Consider the following 12,569-nt stretch of genomic DNA (forward strand, 5'->3'; position numbering starts at 1 on the left):
AACTTGGATGGGACTGGAGGATAGAGAACAGGTGGCTCAAAGGGACACAGTTGAGACATAAGGAAAAGGAAATATAGAATGTAAGCTTTGTATCATTGTTGAATCTATTGTACTTCTTAGCTGCACTTAATGGGATTGCATAAAAGAATGTTCTTGTTCATGGGAAGTGTATACATGAATTATAGTGTACGTTCAAGATTGTGTGCAGCTAACTCTCATGTTCAGAAGACAGAGCAATAGATGATGGATGATAGGGAGGGAGGGAAAGAAACAGCGATGTGACAGCATGTTAAAATTGGTGGATTGAGCTATCGGGGAAGGGGGGTCAGGGTATGATGGAATTCTTTGTATGGGGCTAGTATTGTTTTTGCAACTGTTCATATAACTTTGAATTTATTTCAAAACAACAACAACAACAACAAAAAAAAACACTTCAAAATACAGGAATAGAAGGATACTTCATCAACAAGATAAAGGGCCTAAAAGAAAAACCCACAGCTAATATCCTACCCAAAGGTAAAAGATTGAAAGCTTTCCCTCTACGATAAGGAACAAGACACTGTCACCACTGTTATTCAGCATTGTCGCAGAAGTTCTAGCTAATTGGGGGGAAAAAAAAGACAGGGAGGGCAGGGAGAGGGAGAGACAGAAAAAGAAAGAAAAGGAAACAAAATCAGAAAGGAAGAAGTAAAACTTTCACTATTTGCAGAAGACATGATCTTATATTTAGAAAGTCCTGAAAAACCTACAACAAAGCTACTAGAGCTAATAAATGAGTTTAGCAAAATGGCAGGATAAAAAGATCAACAGGCAAAAATCAGTAGTATTTGGCAGTTCCTCAGGAAGCTAAGAATAGAACTGCCAAATGATCCAGCAATCCCACTTCTAGGTATATACCTGGAAGAACTGAAAGCAGGGATGTGAACAGACATTTGAACACCGATGTTCTCAGTGGCATTATTCACAATTGCCCAAAGACAGAAGCAACCCAAATGTCCATCAAGTGATGAATGGATAAACAAAATATGGTATAGACAGACTATGGAATATTATTCAGCTACAAGAAGGAATGAAGTCCTGATGCATGTGACAACGTGGATGAACCTGGAGGACAATACGTCCAGTGAAATAAGCCAGAAACAGGACAATTATGGTATGATCTCACTAATATGAACTAAATAAAAAAGCAAACACATGGAGTTATTATCTGGAATATAGGTTACCAGGAGATAGAATGAAAATAGAGAATGGGGAAATGATGTTTAATTTGTGCATAAGTTTTTTAATAAGGCTGACTGGAAATGTTTGAAAATGGATAGAGGTGATGGTAGCATACCATCGTGTGTGTAAACAACAGCCATGAACCGAGCGTGTAAAGGGGAAGTTTAGGATCGTGTATGTCACTAGAAGGAAAGCTAGAGGATGAAACAAGGAAATGTATAATATAGTGTATCCTGTTGTAGATGATCATGGTGGCTAAAAGTACAAATACAAGAATGTTTTCCCATGAATTAGAACAAATGTATGTCACAACTAGAAGGTGTTAATAATGAGGTGATATATGGGGAAAAAATGCACCCAATACAAACTATGGACTATAGTCAACAGCAATATCTTAATATTCTTCCATTAACTGTAACAAAGGCACCACACTGAAGCTAAGTGTCAATAGTTGGGGGACAAAAGGGGCATGGGTGTTTTTCTCTTTGGAGCTATGAAAATGTTCTAAAATTGATTGTGGAGATATAAGCACAGCTCTGTGATTATACTGAGAGCCACTGACTGTACACTTTGAATGGACTGTATGGTGTGTGACTAAAATTGTGTTAAAAAAATGAAGGTGAGATAAAGATGTTTTCAGATACACAAAATTTTTTTTTGAGAGAATCTATTACTATCATACCTGTAATAAAAGAAATACTAAAGGGAATTCTTAGTAACACACAAGTGTGGAGAAATTTAAATGGAGTTCAAGTGTTAATAAGGCCTTGGATTGTATCGGAAGATGTAATTTAAGGAAGATCCCATCCTATAAGAATGTATTTTTGCAATATTGAGAATAGCCCTCTAAAAGAATACCAAAATGATTGGGAAAGCCATAAGGACCACACTCCACTTTGTCTAGTTTATGGATGGATGAGTAGAAAAATAGGGGAAGGAAACAAACAGACAAAGGTACCCAGTGTTCTTTTTTACTTCAATTGCTCTTTTTCACTCTAATTATTATTCTTGTTATTTTTGTGTGTGTGCTAATGAAGGTGTCAGGGATTGATTTGGGTGATGAATGTACCACTATGTAATGGTACTGTAAACAATCAAAAGTACGATTTGTTTTGTATGACTGCGTGGTATGTGAATATATCTCAATAAAATGAAGATTAAAAAAAAAAAATTCAAAAAAAAAAAAAAAAAAAAGAATACCAAAATGTTTACCTAAGAAGCAAATAGAGAGGAAAAATAAAATAGTAAAAAATTTGTTTTCTACAAAAGGAGGCAAGGAAGCAAAAAACAAAACAAAACAGTAAGTAGATATGATAAATGAAAAACAAATGATAAGATGGTAAATATAAGTCCCAAAATATTAGTAATTATATCAAATGTAAGTGAGCCAAATATTCCAAATAAAAGACAACATGTGTCAGACTGGATTTTAAAAATGCTGCTTACAAGAGACATACCAAAAATACACAATGAAGGGCTGAAAGTAAAAGGATGGGAAAAGACAAAGAATACAAAAATCTAACCAAAAGAAAGCTAGTGAAACAATGCCACTATCAAAGACTTTTTTTTTAATATTCATTTTAACTATCAAAGACTTTTAAAAGTGAAAAGTTTTACTACAATTCAAGTGAGATGTTTCATAATGATAAAAAGGGAAATGCTACAAGAAATATAATTCTAAATTTGCATGTACCTAATGACAGAGCCTATATATATATATATATATATATATATATATATATATATAAACAGACAGAACTAAAAGGAGAAAAAAAAAAAAACAAAATTTTAGTCTTAACTGGAGACTTTTATTGCCTTCTCTTAGTAACCGATAGAACAAGATGACAAAAAATAATTAATAGATATCTTGATATATATATACATACAGTATTAAAATCATTAGTACATTTCTTAAATTGATAATCTTAAGTATATGCATGGGTCATTTATTAAAACAGACCACATGCTGAGCCATAAAGCAAATCTCAACAAACTGCAAAGGGCTACAGAGCATGTACTCTAATCACAGTGGAATTAAGTTGGAAATTGTAAGAGAAACATCTAGAAAAACTCCTGAATATTTGAAATTAAGCTACATACTTAAGTAGAATCTGTAAGTTAAAAAAGAAAGCACAAGGAAAATTAGAAAATAAATCTTATTGAATGATAGGGAAAATATAACATCAAAACTTCTGGAGAGAACAAGGATGTTTAGAGGAAAATTTAGACTTAAATGCATAAATTCAAAAGAATGCAGGCTGAAAATTAATATTCTAAGCATTTATCTGAAAAAGCCATACTAAGTAAATAACTCCCAGCAAATTCATGTAAAGAAAGGAAATAATAAAGAAAAAAAAGCAGAAATTAACGAAAAACATACATAGGATAGAGAAAACTAATAAAGTAAGAGGGTGGGTCTCGGAAAAACTTAATAAAATTGATAAACCACTATTAAGGCTGATCAAGAATAAAAAAGAGAAGGCACAACAACATATCAATATAAGAAATGAAAACGGTGACAAATTAAATTCCAGACATAAAAAGACAATAAAAGGATATTATGAGATTTGTGTTAATATTTAAAGTATAGATGAAATAAGTTTTTCAAAAGCACAACTTACTAAAACTGTCATACAAAGAAATAGAAAATCTGAAGTCTCTAACTATTCAAGAGATTAAATTTGAAATTAAAAACCTTCCACAAAGAAAACTCGAGCTCTGATAGCTTCTTTTTCAATGCGGTGAACTCCTATGCTGATAAAATATAAACATTTCTAACTTATTGTATGAGGCCAGCATAAACTTGATAATCAAAATCTGACAATTTCATTACAAGAAAGGAAAATTATAGGCTAACCCCTCTCATTAACGAGCCATAAAAACACTAAAAAACTTTAGCAAATGGAATCCAGTAATACACAAAATGGACAATGAGTGAAGACAAAATCTGGTTTATGTAGGGAATCCAAAATAGATTTAACCTGGAAATCAATCAATATAATTCACCATATTAACAGAATAAAGGAGAAAACTCTATCACCTCTAAAGATAAAGTCCAAGACCCTGCCCTGACCTAAATGGCACCCTTCAGGGCATTGTCTCCCCACAAAAGCTTTGAACAACCAGCAAGAAGTGGAAGTAAACTTTTTCTCAAAGCTCCAGAAAACAATTAAATGGCTGCAGTTACAGGGCAAGCGCCAAATCGAGAAAAGGGCTACTTAAAGCAGTAGGATCTTGTGGTACCCTGGCTAGCCCTACCCCAATCCTCACTAGCTCAGCATGGAGCTGGCCTGCACTCTCCACACAGACCCTGGTCCTGGCCCCACACAGACCCCTGGTCCTGGCTCCAGAGGGAACCCTCATGCACATAGTGAGAGCATACATGTCTGGTTCAATCTGATGGTGGCCTGAGGAACTTGCTGTCCCAGAATTTACCCTACATGTAGAAGGCAGCTCAGAGAGATCTCTTACATAACTGCTGTGGCTCTTGACTCTCTTACAGTCAAGTGGCTGCCTGTGGGACATGCAGCACAGTCCTCAGGTCCTCAAGGAAACTGTTCCCTAGGGAAGAAGGATCATTAGGGCCACATGTGCATGCCAAGGACAGGAGGTAGGTGCAGAAAGAATCAGGGCAGCCTCTATGTTTTGGCCTCCAGTTATTCTCTAAATTCATTGTATGCATAAGCCCTGAAGAAGAGCACTCACAAGGTCAATCTGCAAATAACAGAAAATGTATTTTTCACTTTTTCCTTCTCGTTTTTTTTTTTTTTGTTATTGTTGTTGACTTCTGGAAATAAGGAAAGTTCTGTCATAACACTAACTGGATACAAACTTAAGAAACAGACACCTTAGTATCTAAATTCCAGCAATAACATATTAAAATATCAAAATGTCCAGGTTTCAACAAAAGGTTACAAAAAATACAAAGAAACAGGAAGTGACAGCGCAGCCAAAGGAGAAAATTAAAGCATTAGAAACCATCAATGAAGACAACCAGAACTGTGATATAGCAAAGACTTAAAAAAAAAGAAAAAAAATGATCCTAAATATGCTCAAGGAGCTAAAGGAAAACATGGAGAAAAACTAAAGGAACTAGGAAAATGACAGATGAACACAATGAGAATATCAGTAGAGATGAAAATTATAAAAAAGAACCCAACAGAGTTGAAGACCACAGTAACATAAATGAAAAATTACCTAGAGGGGTTCAACAGCAGAATGGAGGTGGCAGAAGAATGAATCAGTGTGCTTGAAGGTAAGATAATTGATAAATCATCCAGTCTGGAGGGTAGAAAGGAGAAAGAATGAAGAAAAGGGAACAGAGCCTAAGGCCAGGAGACACGATCAAGTTCTTACCAGTAAACACATAATGGGTGTACCAAAAGAAGAAAAGAGAAAGGGGAAGAGAGAACATTCAAAGAAATAATGATGAAAAGTTTCCAAATTTAATGAAAAACATTGATATATACACCCAAAATGCTCAAAAAATCTAAACAAGGTAAACTGAGACCCATACTGTACCATGTTATAATTAAACTGTTAAATGTCAAAGATAAGGAGAGAATTCTGAAAGCCAGAAGTAACATGTCATGTACAAGGAAGCCTCAAACAGATTAACTGCCGATTTCTCATTGGAAACCCTGGAGGCAAGGAGGCAGTGGGAAGACAAATTTAAAGTGCAGTGCTGAAAGCAAAAACCTGACAACCAAGAATTCTATATCCAGCAAAACTATCTTTCAAAAACAAGGGAGAGATCAAGACATTGCCAGATAAACAAAAGCTGAGTGAGTTTGTCTCTACCAGACCCTACAAGAGATGCTAAAGAGTTCTGCAGGTTAAAAGGCAAGGACAACAGACAAATTGATTGAAGCTGCACAAAGAAATAAAGCTCCTCAATGAAGGTAACAACAGGGATAAATATAAATGCCAGTACTACTGTATTTTTGGTTTGTAACTCCATTTTTTATTTCCTAAAGGATCTAAAAGGCAAATGCACAAAAGGTAATGAGAAATTAGTGGTTTTTAACTCATAAATGTATAAATATGTAATTTGTGACAAAAACTACATAAAAGTGGGGTGACAGAGATGTATAGGTATATAGTTTGTGTATATTAGTGAAGTTAAGTGAGCATCAAAGCAAGCAAGACAATAACAAATTTATGATGTTACATTTACACCCCTTGGTAACTAGAAAGAAAGTACCGGGGTACATGCAGGCTCATAAAGACAGAAATAAAGAGTACAGACAGACAGGAGTGGCAGGACCTAGGAAACGGGAAGTTAATGCAAAACAGGTTTAGGGTTTCTGTTTGGAGAGATGGGGAAGTTTTAGTAATGGAAGGTGGTGACAGTCTCACAACATCATGAGTTTGATTAATCCTACTGAATGGTATGCTTGGGAGTGGCTGAGGTGGTTTATATTATATATAAGTTTCCACAATTTTAAGAAACAGGAGCAACTAAGGAGACAATGACAATTAAATACATGATCCTGGACAGGATCTAACAAGAGAGGAGAAAAGGTTCAAAAGGACATTATTGGGACAAATGAAAAATTGGAATATAGACTCTAAGCTTTATATCAATATTACAATTCTTGAACTTGATAACTGTACTTAAAGTGGATGCACAAGCCAGTATCTCTTGTTCTTAGGAAATGTACATGGCAGAATGACATGTTCAAGGGCATGATATATACAACTCAAGTGTTCAGAAAATGGATTGACAAACAGATCAATAGATACATGGATTGATAAATTGGTTGACTGATAGAATGATATGGCAAATATGGCAAAATGTTAAAATTGGGGGGTTAGGAATGTGTTGGAATTCTCTGGATGGGTTTTGTATTATTTTTGTAACTGTCAGTTGTCCTGTAAGTTTGAAAGTATTTCACAATAAAAAGTTTAAAAAGTGTGGATGAGACAGTAATTATTACATCATCATCTTCTTCAACACCATTTCATAGTAAAGTTAATCTAATTTGGCGTTGGTTGATGATTATATAGGAGAGGAGATTCTCTATGTATCACCCCAACCAAGTCATGTGCATTAGATATACTTTCTAGACAATTCCTCAGTCATATGGTTCCAAAAACAGATAGAGGGATGGATAGATTAGATAGAATGACATGACAAATGTGGCAAAAAGGTAAATCTGGGTATCTGGGAAGGGGGGTATATAGGAGTATATTGGAGTTCTCTATATTGTTTTTGTATTCTTTTTACAACTCTCCTATAGGTTTGAAATTATTTCAAAATGAAAAGTGTAAAAAAAGATGAAAAGAAAATTTGACAAAATTCACAACAAAACTCTTAGCAACTAATAATAGAAGGGAATGTATATTTACATTCAATGGAAAATACCTTTGAAAAATCAATAGCAAGCAGAATTTGTGGAGAAAACTTGAAAGCCTAAGATTGGAATAAAACAATGATGTCCACTATCACGACTTCTATTCAATCAAATACTGGGGGGCCTAGGTATTGCAAAGGCAAGAAAAAGAAACAAAATATCTAGGAATTAGAAAGGAAGAAGTGAAACTATTCTTGTTCACAGATGACATGATTTATATAAAGAAAATGCACAATGATATACAAATAAATTATTAGCAAGGTCAATAGATACTAGGTCAGTATAAGGAAATCAACTATATTTCTATATACCAGAAAACAATCAATTAGGACATGGAAATTTAAAAAACATTACCACTTACAAAAGCATTAAACACTTAAAATGCCTAGAGAATAAGCCTACCAAAAAATGTACAAGATCTCTACCTGAAAACACAAAATATTATTGGGAGAAACTAAGGACCTAAATAAATGTTCGTGGATTAGAAAACTTAATATTATTAAAATGTTAACTTTCTTCACGCTGATCTATGCAACGCCAATTCAAATCAAAATCCCATGTGACTTTTTTTTTTTTTGGTGGATATTGACAAGCAGATTAAAAAATGTATATGACAATGCAAAAGAACAAAAAGAGCCAAGATACTCTTGAAGAACCACCAAGCTGGAAGACTGTCACTACCAGGGTTCAGGATTTCATACAGTTACAGAAATTGAAACTGTGTATTAATGGTGTAACAATAAACAACTGCAATGGAACAAATAGACAGTCCTGAAACAGATTCATTCATGCAGTCACCTGATTTACAACAAAAATGATACTACAATCTAAAGGTCAAGAACAGTCTTTTCAAAATATGGTGTTGGATCAAATGGATAGCCATATTTGGAAAACAATGAACCTTGACACCTACCTCACACCATACACACATGCACAAAAAAACAAAAACGAAATCCAATTGGATTATAGGCCTCAATGTATTTCACAAACACAGGGACAGGCAGAATTTCTTAAACAGGACACAAAATGCCTTCATCTTAAAGGAAAAGATTGATAAATTGAACTCGATTAAAATTCAGATCTTCTTTTTATCCAAAGACAGCAATAAAATAATAAAAAAGCATCCTCCCCATCCCCCCCTCCAAAGGTAATTCACAGACTGGGAGATGATACTAGCAATACATCTATACAACAAAAGATTTGAATCCAGAATATATAAAAACTCTAAAAAATCAATAAATAAATGACAATCAACTAGAAAATGGGCAAAGGACCTCAACAGGCATCACACAAATGAGGATATCCAAATACTGGCATGTTTAACATCATTAATCATCAGAGAAACAAAATTAAAACCATAAGTTATGTCCTCACACCTACCCAAATAACCTGCTAAAACTATAAAACCTGAGAATATCAAGAAACGAGAATGAACTCTCAACATTCCTGTTGAGTGTGAATTGCCACAATCACTTTGGAAAACTGGCAGGATCTATTAATGCTAAATATATGCATACTCTATGACTTAGCAATACTACGCCTATAAACCCAATAGAAATATTTACATTATCTACAGTAAATGACACATTCAAGAATGTTCTTAATGGTAACAAAACAGAAACAACCTAAATGACCAATAATAGTAAAATGGATAAATAAATGATGGCACATTCATAAAAAAGAACATCATATAGCAATGAAAGAGAATGAGCTACTTTTATACACTGCAATGTGGATTAACCTAACAGACATGATGTTAAGAGAAAGAAGTGCCACACCAAAGAATACATACTGCATGTATAATTTTATTTATATAAAGTATAAAAACAGAAAAAGTAATTTATAGAAGCAAAAAAGTGGTCATCCTTCTACTCTGGGAGGGTGGTAACAACTGGGATGAGCATGATAGGGGCTTCTGGCGCGCTGGTAACATACTGTAAATTGATTTAAGTGTGGTTAAACAGGTGTGTTCACTTTATTTGCTTGCTTTATTATATGGATTATACTTCAATAATAAAATTTATAAAAAGAAAAACAAACATCAGCTCTGACCAGCAAAAACAAAAAATTGGAACATATATAACAACTCAATAAGAAAAATTTGAATTTATGATAAATCAGTAAGAAAAAACTGAGTATCAACAGAACATAAAAGACACTAATAATGTTAAGCAAAAATACAAATGGCCAATAAGCATTAAAAAAAAGCCATTTAAGTACACATAGTTTTTACTAGTAACACAAAGAAAATTCAAAATAATGAGATTTTTTTTTTCCCTTTTAAATCAACCTGGTCATGATGTGAAAGCAGGTAATACTCAATGTTATTACAAGTGACAAGAGGTGTTCATAACTAGTGAAGAGTGGAACTGAGATTCAAAACTCTGTCTGATTTTAATCAGAAGCATTAATCTTAAGAGTCAAAAAGATCTGTCTTTATAACCTTGAGCAAGACACTTAACTTCTCTCAGGTTCAGTTCTCTTACCTATAAAATGCAGATAATATTATCTTGAAGGGCTTTACTGAGAATTAAATGAAATTACACACACACACACACACACACACACAGATATCATATGACTAGAAAACCGACTAGTACTCCATAACAACTTCTTTTTCTCTCTGGCATACACAGATCAACTAATCGACTTGCCCATTAAAACAGTTTCAAACAAATTTTGGTCAAGTTATAGCCTTACCTGCTGCAAACTCCTCAATCGTCATCAGTGGGAACCGAATTAAGGAAAGGGCTTTTCCTAGAACTTTCTGTTTGTTTCCAAAAGTCACAGGCAATTGTTGTCTCTGACATTCTGCTTCTGCCCAGCGTACAACAGCTCCAAAAAGTCGACTTTCTCGAATACTAAGTGTGTCTCTTTCTAGAACTGCACAGAGTGTATCTACAGGTATAAAACAAAGGTATAAATCAAATTGAGAATATTTTGCTCTTTATAAAGCAATACTGACATACATGCTTATATGAAGTTTTCAAATATCAAACAAGAAATAGGTTAGACAAAAATGTAGAAATATGAAATTTCCCTACCTGGGAAATTAATGATATACTCACAAGCACTGGGGGCTACCAATTTAGAAAGCCAAACCCTCGATCTTGGGGCTTGTCCTTATGAAGTTTGTTACGGCAGAGAAGAGACTAAGCCTATTTATAATTGTGCCTAAGAATCTCCCCCCGAGAACCTCTTTTGTTGCTCAAATGTGGCCTCTCTCTCTCTAAGTCAACTCTGCAGGTAAACTCACTACCCTCCCCTTACATGGGACATGACTCTCAGGGGTGAAATCTCCCTGACAACGTGGGACATGATTCACGGGGATGAGCTTGGCCCTGGCCATCGTGGGATTGAGAAAGCCTTCTTGGACCAAAAGGAGGAAGAGAAATTAAACAAAATAAACTTTCAGTGGCTGAAAGATCTCAAATAGAGTTGAGAGGTCATTCCTGAAGGTTATTCTTATGCATTATATAGATATCCCTTTTTAGGTTTTAGTGTATTGGAATAGCTAGAAGGAAATACCTGAAACTGTTGAACTGCAACCCAGTAGCCTTTATTCTTGAAGACAATTGTGTAACTATATAGCTTACACTGTGTGACCACGTGACTGCGAAACTTTGTGGCTCCCACTCTCTTTATCCAGTTATGGACAGATGAATAGAAAAATGAGGACAAAAAGTAAATGAATAATAGGGAGAGATGGGGGATATGGGATGTTTTGGGTGTTCTTTTTCACTTTAACTTTTATTTTTTTTTTTTTTAAGTTTTAAAAATAACATTTATTTTTTTTTCAAACTTTTAATTGTGCAATATAGAAAACTGAAAAGCACAAGAAGCAAACACAAAAGTCATCCAGAATCACAAGCAGTTTACGGGTTGACATATCCTTCTAGGTGCTTTATGTGTATACATACAACTGAGCATACATTTTTATGTGTTTCATGCTTTTTCATGAATATTTACCAATTCAAAGTCCCAAAGCTGTGAGTACTGGGATATAACCAAGAATACATGACACCAACTCAATCAAGGGGGGGAAATGTATTCCTGCCTTTCTTGGGGACAACAATTTCATAAAAGACAAAAATGCAACAGGCCTCTATAGATATGGCAGAGTTAACAAATACTGCATTCCCTTAATGCTCAATTTAAAATTAGACATAAAGAATACAACAAGTATAATTCAGCTAAGAGAATTCATCTTCAGATCTTTATTGAAATAACAAGGTATGTTTCCACTGAATTATTTTTAGCAATGTCCTATGGTATAGCCAAGAGATGCCCAAGTACAATGGTTACATCAAAATGGAAATATGAACACAGCTGCATACATCCCTCCCCCCTGCACCTTCTTCCGCCCCTCTGCAGCCAACCTAATAAACAAGTTCTGATACCAACTGCTCAGAGGTCGTTTAACAATTCCATGTCAAAGATGCTTCTTTTCTATCAACAAAAAGATATTTATAAATTCGTTAATTCACTACTCTACTTTTTATCATACATTGTCACCTCAAGAAATCTAAAAAGCTTAGATATTGTGAAATAATGAATCTTATCCGCAATAAACACAGGTATTTTACAAAAAAAAAAATTCACACAGAACTATAGTTATAATCTAAAACTGTCTTCTAGATCTAGAGATACTAGCAAAGAGCCCTGCCTCTTCCTCCTCTTCCACTATTTCAATGACTAAGTACAGAAATGCATCTGGCTCCAAGAGGTAGATTAGCAAAGTCACTCCCAGAAGACAGGCCTTCTTTTAAACTAACACAAGGACATTTCTATAGGGATTATCTTTCTACTTCTATTTTTAGTATACTTTGGACATTAGGACTTGTCCTTTAATACACAGCAATAACTAAAATGCCTATACAGAACAATGGTCAAACAATCTGAACTTGTCTAACTCGCAGGCAAAAAACCCTTCCCTCTGCACTTCGTTCCCTACCCCACCCCCACCCCCTCAGCACACTGCTCCAAGATATC

General features: G+C 34.5%; 1 protein-coding gene across 1 annotated transcript in view; it reads right to left on the reverse strand.

Annotated features, from left to right (window-relative positions):
- The window catches only part of BTBD1 (BTB domain containing 1), a 67,966-nt gene that overhangs the window by 37,140 nt on the left and 18,257 nt on the right, over nt 1-12,569 (reverse strand). Inside the window, exon 4 of the mRNA XM_037833176.1 lies at nt 10,278-10,475. Coding sequence (XP_037689104.1) covers nt 10,278-10,475 — 198 coding nt within the window. The remainder of the gene's footprint in view (nt 1-10,277; nt 10,476-12,569) is intronic.

The sequence above is a fragment of the Choloepus didactylus genome, chromosome 4, assembly GCF_015220235.1.
Source record: "Choloepus didactylus isolate mChoDid1 chromosome 4, mChoDid1.pri, whole genome shotgun sequence".
NCBI classification, from domain to species: Eukaryota; Metazoa; Chordata; class Mammalia; order Pilosa; family Megalonychidae; genus Choloepus; species Choloepus didactylus.